The sequence below is a fragment of the Merops nubicus genome, unplaced genomic scaffold (assembly GCF_000691845.1).
Source record: "Merops nubicus isolate BGI_N331 unplaced genomic scaffold, ASM69184v1 scaffold3924, whole genome shotgun sequence".
Lineage (NCBI taxonomy): Eukaryota > Metazoa > Chordata > Aves > Coraciiformes > Meropidae > Merops > Merops nubicus.
The window spans coordinates 47,360-72,556 of record NW_008603476.1 but is presented as its reverse complement, the minus strand read 5'-3'; the positions used below and the strand labels follow the sequence as shown (position 1 = coordinate 72,556).

General features: G+C 36.2%; 1 protein-coding gene across 1 annotated transcript in view; it reads right to left on the bottom strand.

Annotated features, from left to right (window-relative positions):
- The window catches only part of DCAF6 (DDB1 and CUL4 associated factor 6), a gene marked incomplete at its 3' end in the record, with an annotated part of 69,347 nt that overhangs the window by 10,807 nt on the left and 33,343 nt on the right, over positions 1–25,197 (bottom strand). Inside the window, exons 12-17 of the mRNA XM_008938661.1 lie at positions 19,536–19,595; positions 13,045–13,147; positions 7,789–7,901; positions 6,903–6,986; positions 6,381–6,702; positions 1,038–1,079 (exon numbers count right to left, since the gene is read on the bottom strand). Of these exons, the coding sequence (XP_008936909.1) occupies positions 1,038–1,079; positions 6,381–6,702; positions 6,903–6,986; positions 7,789–7,901; positions 13,045–13,147; positions 19,536–19,595 (724 nt within the window). The remainder of the gene's footprint in view (positions 1–1,037; positions 1,080–6,380; positions 6,703–6,902; positions 6,987–7,788; positions 7,902–13,044; positions 13,148–19,535; positions 19,596–25,197) is intronic.

Sequence of the window (25,197 nt, the reverse complement as noted above, 5' to 3'; positions counted from 1 at the left end):
ATGCATCATTCATTTTTCTATTAAATTTATAGCAATATGAAACACATATTCCCATGGGCTGTGCTGAAGAGCTAAAGAACTCCATGCTAGGCATGTTTAATACAGAAACAATGCCCATCCTGAAATTTAAATTACAAAAGCACAGAGATTCCTGAACCTTTAAGTTAGTTGCCAAGTTAAATCCATGTATTCTAATTGCAGCTGAGATTGGCATGTAAGACAAAGAAAAGCATGTCTGCACTATTTTCTTGCAGGCATTTAAAATAGGGGACTCAGGCTAAGTTTTTTTATAAAACCACATCCTGAGCACCTTCTCCTTTCCAGCCACACAAAGCCAAGATGTTAATTTTCATCATTAGAATTATCTAGTGCCATTTCCCCTATATATAGCCCTTGGCATTAAACTGCAGTAGTAATGTGGCCTAACACAATTGCCCAAATTGCCTTAGATGTTCTTACAAGTAATTCACTCAAGTATTTCAATGAGGATTAACAAGACAAAGTGACTTTTTCATTTAAATTCATTAAAAGAAATATTGTACAAGATTAGCGTGTATCCTGCTAAATATGTATTATTAAATATAGCTTTAATAATTATGCTCAGTTACATAACCTTGTTCAGGCAAAAAATATAAATGGTCTTTGATACATGTATTCTGATCTTTTTGTCCAGAATTGGGTGTTCTTTACTACCAGACAAAGCAAGTCAGCAGTCACACATGCAAACATAACACGCTCCTCAGCAGCTTAATAAAAAAAGATGTTTGCTTTTCATAAACTATACACTTTTCAAATTCCATTCATTTCTATGGCACATAATAGAGATGTTAATAGGTTGTTAAATGTATACACTGCCGTTTCTTTTCAGTTTCCATGCAACACATGCAGCTAAATATAAGAAGGAAAATGCTGTGTAATTCATAGCATTTCAAGTTTAGCAATTATTAAAATGGCAGTTAGATATGAAAACCAAGAATCTGATAAATCCATTATATGGCAATAAAAAGGAGGAGGGGAGGAAGAAAATAATTAATTACCTCATTATTCTATCACCTATCGCTGTTCCTCTGATATTATATCTAGTAAAAGGAACAACAACTGAAGTCATTAAAAAATGCTGGGTATCATGTTTTTAAAAGGTTAGCACTTATTACGAAATGTGCTCTACATATTCCAACTGAGAAGATTCCTTCTCCTCAAGGTGTTAGTATGAGATTACTTTGATTTCAGCACAAACAGTATTCAGCTCACATAACAGTACATAAAATCTTGTAAAATGCAGTAACTCTTCACAGATCATAGCAGAAGTGGAAGCAGCTGCAAAATCGTTTCCATTTTACATTCATATTTGCTTGATATTTTAACCTACTTGTTTAACATTTTCAAGGCTTAGCCTCTGCTCATACATCAGCTTCTGTCAAAGTCCAAACAAAATTAATTCAGTCATTTAAGTAGGAAAGCAGCCCCAAGAGAGGTGTTTCAACTAATTTGTGAAAACTAAGATCAACCCATTAAAAAAAAAAATGCACTCTTTGTGCATTAAGAACATACATTTTGCATAGTTTTTTTCACCCCCACAGGCTACAAAGTACAGTGCTAAGGCAAGCCATATTACCTATCACTGTTCCAACTAAATTTGCTGGACTTAGTAAGTTTTAAGAAGATATGCTATCTACTAGCTTCAAGACTTAAAAACCTGCAATCTCCTTATATTTGTAAGAGAAGGGATCTTTCCCTGTGGATTCCCTAAAATGACCAGAAGGTTATTTTCTCTGTTGAGTATCTAGCTATAATGCTCTGCTGTATAAAACAGTTTTCATTTATTTAAATTTAGAAATATTCTTTGCAGTTCCTTACAGAATTTGTTAAGAAGAGGATATATCATCTAGCCAAATGACAGTAAAAAAATTAAATAACTATATAGCTCCTTTTAGTCAATGATCTTTGCCATTCCTATAGTGATGCTTATAGGTTACAGAAATGCTAGAGCAAAAAATCATATGTTACATTCTTAATGACTTCTTTCAAAGAAATGTCCTTCCGTGTCAGAACTATTCCCAGCTGATTCATCTGACCTAGCCAATTTATCAGCCAAAGGGCCATGGCATCTCATTTTGCTGCTACTATTCCAAGTCCTTTTCAAAATATTAAAGCGTGAAAACACAAAGTTTGCCCCTATCTGTTCCATAGTCTTTCCTGACAGTTCAGTTTCAGATTAGTTGTTGAGAAACTTATCCTCATTGTGTTTTGAGATTTATAAGCATCCACAGAAAGAGAGAAAAGCTTTTATCTATTCTTAGAGGCCTTGTAAGAGAGAGAAATGACCCAATCGTCAGTTTGAAAACATTAGAAGTTGAATTTCTACTCAAACAAAATTTAAATAATGGAAGCACAGTAAACATTACTTTTGCAAAATGGACAACGTTCTATTTAGAAATCTGAAATCTACATCCACCTAACTAAAACTACAGTGAGACCAGTGGAGTTGATGCAGCAGGCAGTTCTTTATTTATATAACTGCAGGGACTGTCAACAGAGCTATCAAAAGGTTATTTCTGCCACTTCTTTTCATTATAAAAGAAGCTTAAGATCATGATTTCAGAGTGCAGAATCAGAAGTCCACCCTTCCTTTCTCAGTGGTAAAAGCTGCACTTTACAGTGGGAAAATTACTCTGAGTTTCCTTTATCTTCACTTCTCCAATACTGGAGTTTGTCCTCAATATAAACAATAGCTATATTAAGCAGATAAAAAGTACAATCTAAAGAAACCCAAAATTGGTTGTAGATAAAATCTGTAATGCTATATACTGCAAAAGGCTTATTAGTCAAGTAGCTTTTAGCATTCTGTTTCAGAAGGCTACAGCCTTTTTTTTTTTTTTTTTTTTGGTCTTGGAGAAAAATTAGAATTGAACTTTTTTTTTTTCCAACTCATAAAACAGGCTCACAAAAAGTAGATTATTGCAGGCTCACCTTATAACCTTTGCCAGAAAGTGACAAAAAAACCCTGAAACAGCCCAAAAAAAGCCATAAAGCAACACTTCCCCTAGATACATATTCTATAGACAGAAGAACCTACTTTATTATTTTATATTAATGTCATTAGTTATCTCCTATGATGACAAACTGGAAACTAAATTACTAGATAAACTTGGGAAAATGAGATTTAGTAGAGGAATTGTTAGGTAACACAGTTTACTAAGGGAGAAAAAAGAAAACATATGCCTATAGGAAACATACTGGTGAAGTTAAGCACACCAGTCTTGCAAGCAAATTTGCTTAATATATTGCTAATAGTCTTTGAGCAAAATGCAGTGGATTGAGGACATGAGATTGGGTAACTAGGAATACTGAGTAGGACTTTTAAAAAAAGAGATGGGTAGAAATTCAGTAGTATAAAATAGTCATACACTTCTGAGCTTCCTTCTTGTGAAAGATAAGAACACAAATTAGAAATTACAAAGTAGGGATTTTCAGTATACTAACTGACCCTGTGTCTGACCACAAGCCACCACTATAAGAAACCATAAGCAAGAGAGGCGAAGGATGTAGCTACAGCTCACTTGTGTCTCAGAATCTTCTCTAGACCAAGAGGAATACTCATGCCATTAATCCTAGCAAAATCCAGACAGGATTTTGCATACAGTGTGCATAACTCTGGACTATCGTTTTCAGGAAAGAAGTGGAAGAGCATGGACAGGGACTGGCACAATGGCAGGAAACCCACAAATTTTTACTAAGAGCGAGAAAAAAATCGGCACTCAGTCTGGTGAGACAAAAGCTGAAAATGGACAGGATGATCACTCAAATGATAAGCACTGGGCATGAAAAAATTATTTCAACTGAACCAGTACATTGGCACAAAACAAAAGAGCTAATTTTAGTCAATCTATATTCAATATAGCAGTAATGTTTTGAGGTAGCTTCCCATTAGCTAAGGAGCCAGGGGGACTTTACATAAATTTGATCTGTTTATGAAAAGGATTATACGCTCTAACAAATCTCATAGGAGCAGCAGAGAAGAGTACTAGCTCCTTTAACTCTATTTCATATGAGATACAAATACCAAGATGGCTTATAGCTAGCCTTTAAGACCACCAGTGCTTGCTTTCTCTCTGGAAATCCAGATTCCTTTGAGCACACATAGGATGTCTTACTTTTCTTCAGTATCTCAGAGGGCATTTAAAAACTCCTGAAACCAGAAGAACAGCAGGGAATAAACGTTCATCTGACTGCCTAGAGGTTAAACTAGAAAACTTCACTGTTTGCACACACACAAAACCAGAACAAAATGAACTGATGAGGCATTAAACCTGACTAACAAAAGCTTAGAGGCAATCCTAAACCACTATTGACTACACAGCAACTTTTGTCATATTTTGAGGGAAGCATAAGGGAGCAGGGGGCTGCATAAAGAATTTTAATTATATCATTAATTAGTTGAATAATCTCTCCCATATAATAAACTTAAACTGCTACAGGAAGAAACCACAAGGAAGGAAAAAAAAGAATGTTGGATGAAGTGTAACTTCAGAGTGTCCTCACTTTTGGGAAATGTTAACAACTATATGATACCTCGAAGTGTCATTCTTGTTACAGTGCCACAAAAACTTACATTGTAGAGACAACATAAGGTGTATGAAGAGAAATTAAGAATCCTGCTCAAAAACAGAAACAAGATTAACATTGCAGGGCTTTTTTTACAGCTTGCTCTTTAGTGACTTGATCATAATGAACATTGGGCTTTGCAGGGGAATGTATTCCTGTCATTCAATATTTATCTGCAATTACTTAGTTTTGTATGGAAAGTTAATAGGTTAAGACAGAATCCGTATATATTGGCTTTTTCATAAAAAATGTCATTTGGTGAGCAGAACTACCTGTGTTATGTAATACACAAGCACTGACTGTTCTTTTTGTCGCTGCTGACAATATAGCTTATGACTTTTTTTTTTTTACCTGAAATTTATTCAAAATCTTTACACAAATATGAAATTCTTTTATTTCCTAATGAATACATATTGTAATGCTTCCTGCAAAGAATTTGCATTGCTAGCCTAAGAAATTTATAGCAAGATAATGCTGCCTTTGAACAAGATAGGTGTAAAACTAACGCATTGTTGTGGTTTGAGGCTTGGGGGCGGGACACGTGACCTCCAGGACCCTGGAGGGTCCCAGGGGGTAAGCAGTTATTCCCTCCCTCTTCCTTTTCCACACTTTAAAAAGGAGAGCCAGGAAGTGGATGCTTCTCTCTGTCTTTTTGGGCTGGGGAGAGCACAACGTGGCTGCATCCATGCGGTTCTGAGCAATCTTGTGCCGATATTTGGGTTTTGTGTATCTTGTATCTACTTTGTTTTTCCTCCCATCTTTGTGTATATATATCTCTACCTCCCTTCTTGCTTTCTGTTAGCTTTTAAATAATATACTTTATTTTTAATAACTTTCAATCGGTGCAGAGTCTCTCTCTTATTCCTAACTTCCCTTGTTTATCTCTCCATCTGGAGAAAAACTGAGGGATAGGGAGGGGGAGCACAAATTCTGCTCCATGGGGTGCTGCCCTGAGCCCTTAAATGGAGACAGGCATATGACACTAAATTATATAACATCTCAAACAAGTAAAAAAGGTATTTTCTTAAGTCTAACAATAGAGATGTTGCTTACATAAGTATTACAGCTTTTAAAAAGTCCAAGAATTGAAATTAGTGAACAAAGGTATTAAACTAGCAATACCAAATGGGGCAAAGTTTACTGAATGATCAGACAAGTATATACAGTTGTTTATAGTTTACAAGAAAGAAAAAAATAATATACAAAGCTTACTAAATGCATCTTTTTTTTTCAATATTCAATAACCAACAAAAGGAAAAGGATCACAGAGTTTGTCCTTAGAGAAAAACAATGATAAATTGAACACACCAGTCTTAATGCAGATAGTACAGACAAACACAACATTGTTTAACAGAAACAGTTAAGAACACTTGCTTTGCCAAAGTAAGAACACCTAAAGTACAGTTGGAAGAAGATGCAGGTCCTAATATCCTGCACACAAATTTATATGAACTTTCTTTAGTTATGACTGCAGGGAGAACAATAAAAAGTGAACTGCAAATATTTAGCACTGGGGTATTCAGCAAGTGAGAAAAGCATAAGCAGGTATTAAATCTGTAGGAGCTTGCCTAGTTAGGAGGGAAAATACAGCTATGCAAATATCAGCTATCTTACATACAGGCAAATGAGACACTGCCATCAAGCTCTTGGCTAGCTGTCAAAGAACAACTTAATTAAGGGTATGAGGCATAAGTTTCTAGATCTTCTGTTAAAAAAAATAAAAAAGGAAATATAGCATTTTGCTAAACAATAGCAGAGAGAAGTATTCTCCTAACCTGTGTCCTGGTCCTCCTCGATACCTTGCCCCTGGGATCAGAACAGGATCATCATCACTATCATCAGTTTCTTGGAGAGCTGAGGTCCTGGTAGAGCACTCGTCTGGAGTTGCAAGTCCTGAGGATTCTGCGCGTGGCTGAGGTTCATCGTTCGCAGCAAGCGAGCTGGCAGTGGATTCAGTACTTTGACTTGAAACTTCTTGATTTGTGCTTTTTTCACAGGAGCCTTCTTCCTCTAGATTTCCAGAGACAGCAGCAATACTGGGGTCATTCTCTTCCAGTTGGATTCCAGAATGCTCAAAATCAGGTTTATCTGATACGGCTAACAGAAAATATTGGGGAAAATAAGTCACAGCATTAATTATTATAGCCTGGTTTAGAAGATGTTATAAACGATCACAGAAGTTAAATTATGCATAATAAGTAATTTGCATACTATGCAAACTAAGTTTATAGTGGAAATTTAGTTTTTCATTCTCTACTTTGTCACCTATTTATGTTTGAAAGAGTAGAGATACCTACTTGCTTCTGTTGTCTCTACAGTTTCATCTGTAGTTTTCAGGTCTTCAGCACTTGCATCTCCCTTGTGAGATTCATCAGGAACTCCTGAATTAAACAACTTTATATTAAATCACATTATCTCATGTAGATACACTTCTATAATGTAAGCAAATCCAAATGATAGTAGCACTCCTAGATCAAATCCATTCTCTCCAAAGTCCACAGGTCACTTCACTGAAATCTCAGATGCTACTCACATAGAAGTCAGCACATATAAACCTATGTAGCTGCCCAGGTCAATACACTAAAAGAAAAGTATTTCTTGTTCCTTAATATACTTACTATCCTATGCTCTGAAGGCTTTAGCTGCAAGAATAGCATTAAGCATGAAACAGATGATCAGTTACTAAAAGCTATTATTTTTGAAGACACAAATTAAGTTAAGGGGGTTTTGTGTTGGTGTTTGGTTTGGTTTTTTAAATGTCTCTGCCACCAGCCATTTGACCTGACTGCCCTTTTGGCACTTAACTGAGCAAGACAACCACATGTAACAAATACAGTGAAAGCCTGAAAGAAATGTAACAAAATACCTAGCAGTCACTTATGACTGCAAAGTGCAATTCTTTTTTTTTTTTTTTTGATACAAACTGCAGCAGAATATGTTGTTAAGAAAAAAGAATAAGGGTTGTAGAAGTAAAGAGAGGGTAAGTTCATTTTGTTTATATTGATCTGCAGCCATCTCAAGTTGGTACCTTGTTCTTCCTTAAAAAAAAAAAAGTGTTCTATTATGGCTATATCTTGCCTTCATATGAATGTGTATGAGACTCCCACTGCGTTCAATGGTCGTCACAAACATAGGAGAGCAGATTTTTTAACTTAACGTTACAGAAATAATGCTGTATCTTACTTATCTCTTCATCTTCAAGCCCAGACTCTTCAGAGGCTTTTTTTACAGTGTCTTCTTGGTCTTCAGTTTTGCAATGACTTCCACTCCCTCTAGAGCTTGAATTTGTGCTGCTCCTGGCAACATAACATATAAAAAAATTTAGAAATAATGTAAATAGATCATTGCAACAGCACAGCCTGACCATCATCATCTTTTTCACTAAGCTCTCACAATTCAGTAGCTCCTGGCAGCAGCTACAAGTAACAACCTCCACAGCCATTTCAAAATTCTTTTGTCTACTGCCACTCATCCCACACTATTCCACTGCATCACAGAACCTTGTTCTCTTGTCAAAAAAAAAAAAAAAACCCAAAACAAAGACCAACAAAAACTTTAAAAGGATTTCTTCATTGCTTTTCAAAATATTGTGAGAACTCAAAAGGATGTCTCATTCACTATTTACACACTTTTTACATGACCAGAGATCTTCTATTACAAACTGTCAGCTGAGCACTAATACATAATCTTATCCCACCCAATTAAAAAATCTGATTTACATAAAATTCTCCAGGTTCTTCACTAGTAACTATCACCCTTTTATCTTTTGAAGAGTGGATTTCTGTTGCTGGCTTTCAGTCCTCAAATTTTTGTTATTCCCAAATTTTTACTATAATCTGGTACTTCAGATTTGCTCCCCATTCATGTTTAGATAATTATTGTGGAACAATAATTTTTTTACAGTAAGGAAAATTTTTGCTTAGGAAATATGTAACACTCATGTTTTAAATGTCATCAAAACTAACATTTTTAGAGTCTGGAGAAGACCTTATTTTATGAAATGCAAAGCCTTTTTCCTGAGCTCTCCCATTCTCCTGTCCCACATCTGTGTTTTGGCTGCAAATCACTAGACAAAAGTGAAAACAAAGATGAGTTGTAAGAACTATAAGCATGATTCTCAAGAACTTAAACTGTAGGTATCTTCTTACTTGTGCATGTTATTAAACTATTTTATACGCTACATTGGTAGAAGCAGCACAAGTCACGCTTAGTTTAGATTCTTGAGAATCTATTCTAGACTTCAGTTTGGTTTGTTTGTTTTTGACGTTAGCTATGACAGCTTTTAGTACTGTAGATGAGCAATAGTCTATTTTATTGCTGTCCTGGACCTGGAGTGTGTAAAAAAATTTTGCTATCCCTTCCAGCATATTTTCTAAATCAAGAATTTTCAGCATTTTTTCTAAATGGACAGAAAAGAAGGATACTGCTAGACACAAGGTTTAGAATTTTTGCTATTTCATGCCTCATATGATATAATCACTTCTATGAATTTAATCACAGTCTAGGCAGATTTTTTTTTTTTCCACTCTGAGGAATCTACTTTCTAGCACAACACTCAATACCAATTTATATTCATGTCTTACTCTGCCTTAATTTTTATTTAAATATTATTTCTCACACTACCAGTTATACGAAGAGGATATTTCTAAGAGAGCAAAATAACAACCTCTGGTTTCGTTACCTTAAGCCCTATTATGAGCTTCCATAGCAGGTTTTCTGTTTCCCCAGTTTTCCCCATAACCCTTCTTTGAACCTCTGTCAATTTGAACCAGTTTTCCCAAAAGCATGATGAAGATTGTACACAGCATTCTAAGTGACAAAGCAGAGCAGAGTTGAGCAGCACCACAAGTAATTCTTATTCTTGGCTGAAGTCTCCCATCTGTTGACATCTATGATCATACTTGTCTTTCTAGTTACCTGCATTATATTGAGAATGAAGTGACTGGTAGGCCTGACAAACCTGGTGGCCTTCTATGAAAAGGTCACAACATTAATCGATGAGGGGCGAGCAACTGGTGTCATTTACCTGGACCTGAGCAAAGCCTTTGACACTGTGCCCCACGACATCATGGTTTCCAAACTGGAGAAACATGGGTTTGATGGGTGGACGACTAGATGGATAAAGAACTGGATTGATGGCCGCACCCAAAGAGTGGCTGTCAATGGCTCCATGTCCCAGTGGAGGCCAGTGAGGAGTGGAGTCCCTCAGGGGTCAGTGCTGGGACCAGTCCTGTTTAACATCTCTGTCGGGGACATGGCCAGTGGCACTGAGTGCACCCTCAGCAAGTTTGCTGACGACACCAAGCTGTGTGGTACAGCTGGCAGGCGGGAGGGAAGGGAGTCCATCCAGAGGGACCTGGACAGGCTGGAGGGGGGGGCACAAGCCAACCTCATGAGGTTCAACAAGGCCAAGTGCAGGGTCCTGCATCTGGGTCGAGGCAATCCCAGGCACCAATACAGGCTGGGCAGGGACTGGCTGGAGAGCAGCCCTGAGGAGAGGGACTTGGGGGTGCTGGTGGATGAGAAGCTCAGCATGAGCCAGCAGTGTGCACTTGCAGCCCAGAAAGCCAACCAGATCCTGGGCTGCATCAAGAGAAGTGTGGCCAGCAGGTGGAGGGAGGTGATTCTCCCCCTCTGCTCTGCTCTGCTGAGGCTCCTCTTGGAGTACTGCATCCAGTTCTGGAGCCCCCATTACAAGAGGGATGTGGACCTGCTGGAGCGTGTCCAGAGAAGGGCCACGAGAATGATCCGAGGGCTGGAGCAGCTCTCCCACGAGGACAGACTGAGAGAGTTGGGGCTGTTCAGTCTAGAGAAGAGAAGGCTCCGAAGTGACCTTATTGTGGCCTTCCAGTATCTTAAGGGGGCCTACAAGAAAGCTGGGGAGGGACTTTTTAGGATATCAGGTAATGACAGCACTAGAGGGAACGGGGCAAAGCTGGAAGTGGGTAGATTCAGACTGGTCGTGAGGAAGAAGTTCTTCACCATGAGAGTGGTGAGACCCTGGAGTGTGTTGCCCAGGGAGGTGGTTGAGGCCCCATCCCTGGGGGTCTTTAAGGCCAGGCTGGATGAGGTTCTAGACAGCCTGATCTAGTGTGAGGTGTCCCTGCTCATGGCAGAGGGGTTGGAACTGGGTTATCCTTGTGGTCCCTTCCAACCCTGACAGATTCTGATCTGTTTTAGCAGAGGACTTAGTAGTGTTGGCTTGATGGTTGGACTTGATGATCTTGGAGGTCTCTTACAACCTAAAGGATTCTATGATTCTAGGTCCATGTCTTGCTCCATTTCATTTTCACAACATGACAAACTTTCTGATTAGGTTTTGTTATTTGCCCTCAACTGCACCATTTTGTTATAGGGAATTGCATCCTACTTCTATTATTCCATTCTTCAACACAATGTTTTTAGTTAGCGTCTGAACTGAGAAAGCCTTGGAACTTTATTCCACTAGGAAATGCTTCTTCCTCTCACTACTCACTCTACACTGCCCATTACAAATGCTCTATTAAGTTAGCTTACCACCATGTTTAGTTTCTTTATTGATCTATCTGCCCCATCTTGAACAGAAGTTCAACATGCAGCAAAGTATCAAATATTTTCTAGAAATACAGATTGTTTCTCTCTCTTACACCATGTTTCAAGAACCCATTACTCTGTTAAATAAAAGGGACTGAATCATGCACATTCTAGTTCCCTTAATTTTGATTTGTTTCTCATGCACTGCTTATTTGAATATGTCTTTTTATCAGTCCTGTCCTAAAGCCTTGAACATTGCTACTATTAATCTTAAAAGATTATTATGTTTAGTCTCTCATTCTCCATTTGTATTATACCTTGTAATTATCATTCACCCGGTGCTAACCCTTGGCTGAAGAAATTTGTTAAAACACTTGCTTTAGACAGAATACATACATGAAGTTTTAGTAGTTTTCACTTGGTCTTTGCTTCCCCAGTTACAGATTTTTTTTGTAACAAGTAATGTTCTTGTGTACATTCTACTTTTTCTTAATATTGTTTTTTGAGGTAGTTATTAATTAAAACGCTCCGTCTTTAGAATCACTTACATCAGTAACGTTTGAAGTGCAAAATGCATTTTTCAAAATCTGGTTCAAAATAAAGACAGGAACAAAGTGTTACTGTTGTTCAATAAAATCTGTTTTCTGTGATACAGCGGTAGTAATATTTTATTATTACATTAAAAAAATCACTAGAATCAATGGACAAAGCATTTGTTAATGCTCTGTTCCTCTTGTGAAACTTGCCTACCCTAAAATACTAAACAAAGATGACTACAAAACTAAATGCAGAATTAGTTGAAAGTGTTACAGCAAAACAAATTATTTCATAGCTTGTTGGATTTGGACTCTAAATAGAAATACAGTCTGACAGATTGGTTGAACATAACTGTCACAGCATTTCAGATACACCTGGGCAAAGTCTTAATTCTTATGAAACACACAGATTACTGTTTAAAGTTTCCAGACTGCTATGGTCAAGGTCTAAGTTTTATTTCTAATGCCACAGCACTTAAGAGCAGCTGAATGTAGTGGGGTTGGTTTGTTTGGTTTTGGGTTTTTTTTTGGTTTTTTGTTTGTTTGTTTTTCTTGTTTTGTTTTGTTTTTTGTTGTTGTTGTTCCCCTCCCCCCCCCCCGGTTACAAATACCAGCAAGCATTTCTACTTACTGTTTTCTACAATAATTTTGCAAACACAAGTGAAAGAACAGAAGTATGGTTGGACTTGATGATTTTAAAGGTCTCTTCCAACCTAAGGGATTCTATGATTCTATGAAGTAGAAATGGATAAAATAAGGATTGTGGTTAATTTGGGAGATCCTGAGATGCTCTAGACTTCGATACAAAACCAAGGAAGTCAGGCCAGTTGGAAAGTACGTGTTTATTAAGTGAAAAAGATGCCATCACTGCAGTATCTTAGCAGTCCACAAAGCTGATAGCTTATCCAAGCGTATTCATCAACACTCCTCAGACAAAGAAATACTAATTTCACTGTTTTAAAACTCAGGAATTGTGCCATAGAAACACTAATTTTGCAGAATAACGTATGAAGTCTGGTAGAGCAGAGACTTAAAACTTAAGCACTAGCCCTAGACCACCTTTCTATCACTGTACTAACCTGCTTTATTAAGATAGCAAACACTAATATTATGCTAACGTTTGATGAAGATAGCATGTTTCAAATTATGTTACCATTAAAAAGATTCATACTAAGTATCACAAAATCCCTCTTTGCATAAATTTCATTTTAACGTATGACTGTCTTATGTTCTGAATGCATTAAGAACTACAGACATTTCAAATTTTCTATATACACCTAAAAATACTCATATACCATGCAGAAAAGTAATTTACCTCTATCTGTTCTAGACAAGTGTTAGTGATTTGTTGCCAATCAATAACCAGTCAAGCCGAAATTTAACTTCTTACCACTCATCAGTGAAGTCCAGTTTTATCGTGCTTGTAGTCGTTCCTTCTGTACTGTAGTGCAAACTTAAAACTGGTTCTGTTCCTGTTCGTGGCTTATCACTCTCTGTAAATACGGGGATTGATAAAGTTTGTATGGGCACCAGTAATACACAAAATTGTTATTCTGAGGATTCACTTAATTATCTAAACAAAGGCGAAATATGGTAGTAGCATGTACGATGTCTATTTAAGATCTCTTACAGCCCAAGCAAAAAGTTAAAAAGTTTCAGAGTAAACACACCAAACTTGCAATGCTTTAAAATGGCCTGAAATTATTTGCATTTATAAAGGAAAACAAAGAATATGCTGTACTTCAACATGCAGATAAATAAAATTGCAGATAGGTATGTGTACATACAGTATTATCCTTTATAAGGAGATCCCTTTTCTATCAAGTATAATAATAATAAGAATGTAAAATGTTTTTGGTAGTGGTGTTCAGTCTTTTTTGCCTCATAAATAGACATGACAAAAAAAACTATTATGAGATCTAGACACAATCTGTGGTCTATAAAAAAATCACCCCCTCTATTTTTTTGCCTACTTAGAACTCAGTTGACTACCAATATCCTTAGACCTGCTGTGAATTGTCAGCTAGTTGTCATAAAACCACTGTAAATTCATGCTCTGAGATCTCTGGGTTTAAAAAAAACCATTCATGTCATAATAAGCATAAGCGAAGTACAAACTGTTCATGATATCCAAAAGCAGTAGAAGCGAATCAAACAAAGTCTGCCAAACGTCTGCTGCATATATACATTTTTAACAATGTTCAGTAGGCACCTTCAAAACAGAACTGCTCAATGGCATCAATCCACCCCCCATCCTTGAGCAAAATTCATGGTCACAATCTATGTATACACATAGCACAATTGCCATTAATACTGAAGTTTGCCTTGGGCAATACTAAGAAGTTAATGGAAAGCACCATCAGATTAAGCGTCACTACAGAGGTGCCATCCCCTCAGAACTCAGATGAGAGAGTTTACTTAGTATGAGGTACCACTCCAATCACCGCTAAGTAGACTACAAAGTCTTGTTTTTCATGAACATTGAGCTTTCTATCTCAGGACTGCTTGGACAAAACCATGACATATTTTCTTTGGTTTAAGAAATTCAGAAATTTGACTGTCAGTATACTTGCAGTATTGGCAGCAGACTGACACGTATGATAAAAAAAAAGCTTCAGATCATATTTGAGTAAACTTCAATTAAAATCTAACATTTGACTCAAGCACAAACCTACAAATTCCCCCACTCAAAAAAGGCTATGATTAAAACAGTAATGGTTACAATACTGCCACGGCATATTCATTTCAAAAAATACAAATAGATTATAGGAACCCTGAATTAGCATGTAAGAATTTAACCTAACAATCAATGCTCATATTTTTAAACTGCTGACAGGCAGAAGACCACTCACAGGATCAGGAGCAGCAGTCAGCTGCTCCAAAGAACCTTGAATATGTATTTCTACATATCATAAAGAGAAATTGGGGGGGGGGAAACACACACAATAAATAAATAAAAAAAAATAAAACCAAACCAAACAAACCACAAATAACTAAAGTTAAAATATTTTTATGAGAAAGGATTAACCAATTACAACCATGATACTAATCATACATAAGGCATGGGCATCACTATTCTATGCAAAGAAAAGCTCATACTCTCTAAAATATTCTAGTTACACTCTTGTTAGAGTGGATCAAGGATAAAACTGATCAGAAGAAAGGTTTCCTGCTCCTGAAATAAACGAAGAAAAGAAATAAATATGAGAAAATATTTTATAGTGGTATATATTAGGAACAAAAATTATATTATTTCTTAACTAAACAGGTGCTTTACCTATTTTTTGGCAACCTATCAGCAAGCATCTCTTATTATAAAAGTCTGTTCAAACTCTGAGCATCCCTTCCTAAGCTAGTACAAAAACTGATTGTTCCAACACACCGCACAAGTCAGCAGGAGTTGGATGCTGAAAAAAATACATCACTGAAGAATTCTTTACCTTCCTTCTAATAGGTACCAAAAAGACTTATCTTTGAATAAGGAACCCAGATAGGTAACTTGCTGCCTTGAATAGTCCAAGACAGCCACCAAATAATGACTATTTGTAACTGCTATGCAACATTTGCTTCCACAAATGTCACTATTACAAACTAGTTACTATGACTGATCAAAGTAACCAAACACCACCTAACTGGAATCAACCTAATTGAATGTTAGGCTTGTGTTACCAAGTTCAGATCATATTACTTTAACAATGCTTTCCTGTCTTAAAATCTCAACATCAAAATATGTAACCAAGATGCATAAAGGCTGGCCTCTAACTACACTTACTGCAGAAGCAATGCTTATATTTAGTCACACTCAAAAAGCTGGAAGAATTGCTACAGACTTATGCAAAGAGAACACTAACTGAGAAATTATTTGTACAAATTATTTTTACAAATTTCTGGAGGCAGGGAGCTGTTTAACCACACTGTGTAACAGCTTTTTCTTAAATCTACAAGAATGTGATCTACAATTTGGATAGGTCAGTTTCTTACTTGAACTAGTTTTAGAGCATGACACTGACACTAATAAGGACGAGAAACTTTTAAAAACACAGATGAGACAATCGTTATAAACTGCAGAGAATTAGTTGTGTAGCTCACTATTTTATATTAAAGTTACACTGCTAATGAAAGCTGAATGGGAGCCTCTGTGAAGAAAGCTAATAAGCTTTGCCCAATACATAATTGAATATTCTTTTAGAGACATCACATAAAATCCAGAAGTCCTGAACTCTGTGCTTTCAAGAACAACGTGATCACCAAGGACTGACTAGATCATAAGGAAGCATGGTTCTTCTCATCAGGCCAGATCTACTTCACTTTGATAAAAAACAAAGGAAAGAAGAGGAAAAGTCATACAGCCTTTGTGATTTAGAGGAGAGCTATTGCTAAAACTATTAGTCTGATTGCAAGGTCTAGTAGGGCAATGATTGCTCCAAGAAAAAGTTGTAGCTTGTCAGTCAACACCTTAATAAACTCTACTCCAAATTCTTCAAAAATACCCTGAAACTTTACAAATTTTACAGCCAAATACATTATTCTTTAAGGATACTATCAACTACTTATCTTATAAGCAACCCTGTCCTAGAACAGACACTCCCATGAAAAAAGTTCATTCTCCAGGTGCCTACAGAAGGAAGGTACTATTAAAGTATCACCCTTAGAAATTAAGACAAAATGTCATTCATAACCTTATTAGAAATAAAAAACAAAATAAAACAAACCAACCCCACAACTGAAAGCAATATCCCTCATAGGCACTTTTTCCTTCAGAAAATGAGCCATACAAGTGTAACTTCATAAAGATTTGGAGCTCTTACCTGTGAAATGGTAAGTGCACAAAAACAGATTTACCAATTGCATTAATGAGTTAAACTAAGACTGGAAGGAACTTCAAGATGGTTTCCCACGTCTCAAATACTGCCCTACTCACTAGTCTATTGGAAAGAAGAGAGAAAAATTCATCTAAAGAAGAGAAATTCAGTGGTGTTATTTCAGGAAATAGGAATTCCATGGGAAGGCTTAACACATGAAAATTCATCAGAAGCAGCTGAACTCAGAGGGAAGGATGAAGATTTCTTTTTTTAGTGAGGAATACTGACTGAACAACATTAAATTGACATCAGTCAGTATAAGGCACAGTGATGTCAAAGGGACAGTGAAAAATAAAACTAATTCTCTGGATCAGCCCAGTCTATAGCCAGAGGCATATAATTTCTTTGTCTAAACAATTCCTATACTAATTAGATGTAGTACTTTACCAAAGGAGGCAGTACAGACCACAAATGTACCTTACAATGAAACACAGGTCTGATACTCTTGAGCTTGCAGAGTTCACTAAAGATCTGGAAAGTTTTATACACATATCAGCACTCAACCAGTTCACCTAACTGGGAAGGCAGAGCCAAGTGGCTGGGACACAACACATGCCAATACAGTTTCAAGGATTTACAGTACCTATGAGGAGGTAACTCTGTGATAGCTGACACACCACCTTGTTCTGAGCCAGCTCAAGTATCTGTAATGTGGCACTGAACAATCTGGTATAGACACTACCATAAGGGATTACTAAGCCCCCACACTAACTTGCAAATACCTAGAAATATCAGTAACCAACATGGCTTCTCTGTATGTAGGAAGCAGCATTAAGATGGCGCGGGATTGATACACACATTTACATCTCCAAATAACTGAGCTAGTTCTCTGGCTTCAGGTTCCCTCTTTAATCATATTAATTCAGGCAGTACCTTATCATCATTACATTGTCTTTACATGGCTACAAATCTAACAGCAACCCTCCATTAATACAATCACAGTAAAAAAAAAAAAAAAATTATCTTTTAAACCCAACAGAGATCACTGTAATCCATTTGAAACCATTTTGTACAGATGGGAATGACTTGTAGCTTCTGCTGGACTGTCAGAATAAGAGCATTATAAATTTATATGTTTGAAATAAGTAGCCAAAGATCTTTAAACCTAGAAATAGTCTCAAAACATAAATGCCAACAAAAGAGACTGGTCCAACAGAAGACAGCTGATTCAGTACCAAATTAAGAAAAGACAAGAATAATATCTAAACAGCGTTTCTAGATAAAAAGAACTGATATGACTGAGCTGCTTGCATATTTTTTTAGATTTCCGTTCAAATATGAAGTGAAAGTAATGCTGTTTAACTCAAAAATTCCAGCTGATTCTCAGCGAAGTATTCTTTCTGGTCACCATTTGGACAAAAGATTTCCTAATAAATTGCTTTCTTTTCCAAATTCTTAGTTTTCCAAACAAGAAATAAAATTCTAGTCTCTTCTGGTGATGCTTACCATCACAAATGAAAAAGATTGCCTTAAAACAATCAGAAACCTGGTCTACCAATAAAGTCTGAATAAACAAATGTATTTTGCTTTTTTTTTTGAATACCAAAAAACCTGTAGTGCTTTTATGAGAGGAAACCTCTTCATATTAGCTCAAGTAATTTCTTAACACAGGAAGAAAAATATTAGAAAAACCTTACAGGTGCCTACTACAACTATGGTTCTATTACAAGAATGCATTAATAATAGTAATACACAAATTATATTTTATGGCAACTTATGCTGCCTGAAAATGAACATGATACAGATTTTGGAACTAAACCTTCTGGTTTTACTTTTGTCAGGTGGGTTTGATTCACCACTTCATGGAATAATCTACTCCTTTTCCAAAATTTTCACAGTTGTAAGAACTTCAGTAAACATAGGTTTACTGACTTTTGATGTTAATTTTAGTTTATTCTACTCTCATCAAATAATGCGTTACACTGAGTTCATACAAAAGAACATAACTTGGCCACTAATTATAAGCAAATTTTCCAGCTAAACCTGACTATCATAGTGATGTAGACTACTGAGCCATGAATAATTACCAAATTAACATACTAAGGTTTAAGGCTGTTTAATCCCAAAACGTAATTTGACAAAATGAATTTATTTTGTCAACATAAAACACAGCTTAGGTTTTTTTTCCAATGTTCTGGCATCTAAAATAAACCAGAATTTCAACAGTTGCCAAAAGACTATTTTTCAGAAATGGGATTTCAAAACATTATGCTAGTGAAACAAGTTGAAACAGTCAGCTCTTTTGTGGGATTTGAGCTATTAAATGCAGAGAGGCTTTGATATGGAAGTAAGCATAATGCAGTGTGCATGGAAATCTATTTTTAAATAACCATCTATCACTCATTAATTATTCAGGGATAAATATCCACTACAGATGACACTGGTTCAGCTGGAATAGGGTCACCTACAGCCCATTTCACTGCTCATAATTTGAAGACTAATGAATATGCATTCTTTTTACCACCAGCCCACAGGGCATCTACAGAGAAACACTAGCACTTGTCTAACAGAAAGGGTATAGGAGAAGGGGTTACAGAGGTAATATGCACCTAAGTGTGATAGGTGCTTGAGTTACTCAAACTGTGGAAGTATAACAAAGCTGTGCATCTCTATTGCATAAGATAAATTAATTTGGCATAACATGATTAAAAGTTACTTCAATCCTGATATTTGCACCTTGATCCAAGAAGAACCATTCAGAAAAAGACTGTTTAAAGAATTATTTTTACTTTGCATTCAAAAAATATTCTAAATGTGCAGTACATAAGATATTTATTGTACCTATACTGAACCCATTAAGAATTGAGCATCGGATGGCTTTTGAAAACAAGTTAACCTTATTCTGTTACTTGTGTTAAGAATTAAATAATTAATGAGTTTCCAGCAGATCTGCTTACAGAATCCTATTTTATGTAGATTAACAGCATTTTTAGACTGTTTATCATCATGAAAGGCAATTTTAAAAGGAAGCATTGCAATCAACTATGTCTGGGCTTAGCACATTTCCTGTCACACGCACCCTGTTGCTCATCAAGTGACATGGATCCAAGCTGTTTGTTAACCACAGAAGAAGGAGAATCTGAAACAAAAATGAGATTTCAACTTAAAACATAAGCAGCAGAGAACTGCACAACAATGTCATGATCATATGTTAGTTCAAAACAAAAAAAAGAAAAAGCAGCAACATAAGGAAGCTTTGGGTTTGTTTTATGAAGAGCCAGCCATATTCCATTTTCTAGGCATGACAGAAGCAAAGCCATTTGTTTCAAATCATTATGTATTTCTTTAGATGGTTATTGAACAGCGTGAAGCTTGCTGACATGTCAATCTTAAAAATGCCTGTCGTTACAAAAAATTTTAGTAGCTTAAAATTTCCATTGTGTCAGGAAAAAACACTAAAGACTCATGACTCCTGAAGCCTTTGCTCCAACTACCAAATGACAATAGTATTTCAAACCATGTGCTACATATAAATTTCAGAATATTTATACTTCAGTGTAAAATGCTAAGTGGCATACCAGTACCTTCAATATTTATACCTACGAGCATAAACTGTGAAAGATGAGACTGTTCAGAGATAAAACAGCATACAGACTGTTTTTAAAACACCAAAGCACCAAAATACAGCCCACTCACAGGAGATTTTGATAGCTCTGCATTCCTAGATGCTATACCTCTGTGGCATCTCGTGGCTGAGACCATGACTTCACAAGTTTATCACAGTACCACACCAGTCAGTCTTATAAAAATCCTCATCTAATCAGGGGAGAGGGGGAATACCAATCAAAACCCGTAGCAGTTTAGTGCATTTTTTTCCACCAGATGCTACCAGTTAATAACTATCACCAGCATCACATTCATTGTGCAGACAGACACAACATTCAGCATCTTGTGAGTCTGTTTTCCTTTTAACCTCTGAAGACCAATTTTACTTCTGTATTATCTTAAGATGGGCTGATGTATATAAGTTAGTGCAGTATTTCAAAGCCATTGACTAGGCTACCATATCTTGGTTCTACTTGTTAATCTTTTGTTATAAACAAATTCATGCTAACCTAAAAGGATTTAATATCCTGTATGATAAACTGAGTCATAGTCTGCCAACATCAGAGCATGCTAAAGGCATTTTAACATAAATTGAAATCCTACACAAGGAAAGCAACAAAACACAGTCTCTCCTACAGGATTTCTCTTCCCAGGTTTGGGACAGAATCATCAGCACGACCTCTTTCATTGTACGGCCATAAAACCTGCTAAACTGGCAAAGCTGATTTCAATATATATCCTTAAATGCTACTTCATTCCCCAATGATGGTGCAAGAATCACAGTCTGTTCATTTGTTACACTGATACCTACCATAGGGGAGGGGAGGAGTCGTGAAGAACAGAACAAGAGACTTTGAGGCAAGCCGTGTGCTTTGGAGGCTGGCTTGCTTTAGTAACTGGTCTTATACATTTTATTTCCACAACTAAAGAAAATAAAATTGGCCCCGTTTTGTCTTCACCTTTGTTCAGCCATGCCCATGCCTTGCACCAAATATGCGTAAGCCAGACCCCACAATTTGTCATCTAGATTTAGATGGGATGTAGCTCTTAAATATGCAACTCGTAACATCAAAATATTTCACAAAACTAAAGTGTGCTTTACATATAATTTTTAATTTAGAAGATAAGTATTTACAGTGGAGTTTTTTCCAAGGAGTAGTAAACCGCTTTTCAGAATGCAAATAAATCGGAGCAAAAAAACTGGTGTAAAGATGCACAAAGTAATTAGATGATCTACTTCTGCTCCAGCTGATGCAGCACAGGAATCTGCACACCTCTCTCAAGGGCAGGCAGGTTTCGATCACTGACCCAGGGTTATGAAGTGCACCACTAGGATTAACTTGTATCAAAAGTGCTAAAGGGAGGGGAAGGCTTGGACAACAAGCTCAGAAGCCAAATGACAAAAGACTAGTTCTCAGTCATGCTCTGCTCTTGCATTCCAATTCTTTCTGTAAGCTTCTGCATCCTCTTCCAAAGGGTGTTGCATGCTGTCAAACATTTTACTTGGCTGGAAAAGCTAATCTCATCAACTGTTTAATTCAGATCAAGGAGAACAGAAGAGATGACTGAGCTAAGATATTTTAAAGATAAGATACTACATTTACTATCCTTATCAGCACTTCTAAATTTTATTAAGATCTCATGTTATACAACAGTAAGTAAAAAATAGGTATGTTTTACCATGTGCATCATTCTAAGTTAAAAAAAAAAAAAAACAAAACATTTTCTAGGTTGTAGTCCACGCCATTGCACTCTTAAACTTCCCACATTTCACCATTATTTTGAAGTTTCCTTACAACTTTGTGAATGCATTTCAGGTGTAGTATAAGAATTTTTAAAAAACATATAGCAAACATCCTAAATATTCCAATTAACATGGTTAAGAAAAGAGCTCCGTTTGTAGCAATTTTGAGCTCACTTCTTTTTTTGTCCTTTGTCAAGTCCCCTGAAGCCACAGATCACCAGCACCCCCTGAAGTGGCACTGTAGTCTGGAACCCCACACCTCAGGCAGGGAAATAAACATGACCATGAAACCAGCCTAGAGAAGTTCAGGTAAATGCCTCTTTTTTTAATATATGGCTTTGTTTTGTAAAAATTCTGAAAAAGTACTTTCATAATTTCTGTTAAAGCTTTTGAATAAAGTATTAGCAAAACTGTGCCATATAGTTAAAAAAACAAACAAAAATCCCAACTCTTACCTGAGCCTTCACAGGCTGGGTCTATATCCCAATGCAGTTCACCACTGGCTGTAATATCACCAGTACATTATAAACTGGAACACCACTTAAAGAGGGAACTGGAGATTCATAAATTTGGGGAACCTCAAACAGAAAATAGAAGATAATTTTGAAGTCAGTTATATGCTGAAGGATATTCCCATAGTTTGGGCAATCAGCACTTGACTTCATCAAAATATTAGCATGCCACTTCTATTGTTTCGGTTAAAAAAAACTTTCTTCCTTATATCACTGTAAAACCAGCTCCAGTGTGAGACTCAGGCCTAAATCAGCAAGACCTGTTTTAAAATGCTAAGCATGATACATCTAGTGGACCTTAATCTAAGAAATAAAGTATTTGTTTTAATAACTAGGAATTATTCCTTCGCACAGTGAATAAACTCTCAGTTACATATTTTGGACTTCAAGTAGGAACATTTCTACATCTGAGTGTTCACATACTATGCAAAGAATATTGTAATAAAAACTGTAGCTCCTTGTTCATCACAGAAAGCTGAAACACAGAAAGTCCAAAATGACTGTACTGACTTTTGAAACAATGAAAGCTTAAAAAACTCAAATGAATTAATTCAGTGTACATCTCAGATTCTGCAGTATGCCAGCATACACATGTACATATATTTCTATTCCACAACAGATGCAGTCTTAATCAAATGCATTTTTCCTTAAAAAAGAAAGGCTCACATTACTTCATATTTTTGTGGGTAAGATCATGCACACTGACTGCTATAGGAAACCCTGATGCACACTGAGATATAATAATAATTTATTTCTTCTTTTTCAGTTCAAGATCAGCTGGTTCATGTTTGTGCAACTTCTCGAATTGTATGCAATCCACTTAAAATGCTCAAAAAGGAGTGATGTAGGTAATGGTGATACATACATGGTGTATCAGCCTGGGCAGAGCAGCAATAACAATAGGTTTAAAAAGTTTGCCTTCTTTGTAGTTTATATATAGTATATATTTGCTGTTGTTCAAATACTGCACTGTATCTAAATGTTACAAAATGCCACAAAAATGTAATTCAAAATTAGGCTTTGTTGGAGCAAGTATATAATAAAACCCCAACAACTTACAGCAGTTCCCTAATTAAAGGGGCCATAAAAAATACCTGAATGTGTTCAATACCTATGCAAAGGCTTGAAGACAAAATAAACCTAACACATGCAATATATACGGCTCCTAAAACTCTACCCAATTTACATAGTATTTGAGAGGTATCCACTATAAGTCTCTTTGTCATCTGAGGATGAAGTATCTTTTTCTTGAATGTGAAATCATCCCACTGTGAATCATTACTCTAACTCACTTTCACATTCAACAACAAACTTTTAACCTTTGCTATCTATAAAAACTACGGTCAACTATTACAGATACAGCTTAAAAATCCTCACATAACTATTACAAGTCCTTAGACTAGAAGCCAGAATAACTATGATGCAGCCTAATTTTCTGTTAAACCTTTCTACTAATAATCCTTACATGGCATATTTTCTTACACAATGTATTTTCTTACATTGAGTATTTTTCCTCCAGCCTATGTCTACAACTATAACTGAGGTTCTGTGATTGCAAAGATAAGGATTAAGAATGAAATAGGGGTCATAAGAAATGGCCTTGGTCTCACACTGAGTTTCGCCCAGTTGCAAATGTAACCTATACAAATTTTACCAGACAACCTTTGCCAAGAACTTGCAGCCCAGGGCCAGAGGCTATGATAGCATTTCACATAGTGGAAGACACATTTTGGGGTGTAATTTTTTTTTTTTTTTGTAAATTTACAACTAGTATGTGCCTGAAAACTGAACATCTGCCTCCAGACAAAGCATCAGTAACAACCTTGCAGGAAATAAAAATGTAAGAGATTGTTTCTATATAGGGATTTATTAATAAAAAAGCAACAATTTGTTTTTAAACCATTCCAAAAAGAAAATGGAAGATCAAGATCTATGAACTGTGTTAGCTTTGGTTTTGCCTCTATCAGTAAATATCTTTGAGCTAATAAATTCTGATGTTCAGTCTGCTGAAACAATAAATGGTAGCTTTTTGGCAGTTGTTTGTTTGTTTGTTTTTCCCTGGCAGGAAACTGCAGCCACCTACAGGAGCACTGCTACTATCGTTTTTCTTGTTCTCCTCCAACAGATAACAGGCACCTATGGCCACCATCCCTAGAACAAGCACATAACCCTCCAGGATTTGTTTTCCAAGCATTCTGAAAACTCCACAAGCCTTCTAAGTAATTTAGCCACAGCTCAACTGTCACAGAATTTATCCGTAAAAGAAATACTGCTTGACATCACTTGTCAACACAAAATATGCTGATTTTACACACAGCATGCAGCTCACTCATTTTCACATGGTGTCAGGACAAAGTTTGCTTCAAGTTTATGCTTTAGGGTTTACCTCTTTATTTATATATGTATGCTTCCACCCTAACTTTTTCAAAAATGTCTCTTTTTACTATAAGTATATCCAAGGCTTTCTCATAATAATTTTTAATCTCAGCAAGACAAGAGAAAGGGTGGTGAAATGAAGTCACTGTTCAAAAAAGGAGAGAATATCTGTGGGCTTGGGCTTGTTACAAGTATTTTCACTATACTTAATATAAAATCATAGCATTTAGGACTGCCAAAATTCTGTTTTACTGATTTAGAACATGTGCTAAACAAAATCATGTTATTGAAATGTAGATATGTTACTATCAGATACAGTTAACAACAAAAAGCCATTTCAGGTGCATAAGTACTTTATTTTAGGGCACAGCAACTTCTTGCTCAGCTGCCCTAAGAAACATTGCACATACCTGATACTGTGCACTTTCTCCATATAGTAATATAATTTAGCTGTATAATCCAATCATGTTAGATAAATAAATGCTGTCAATATTAATCTTTCC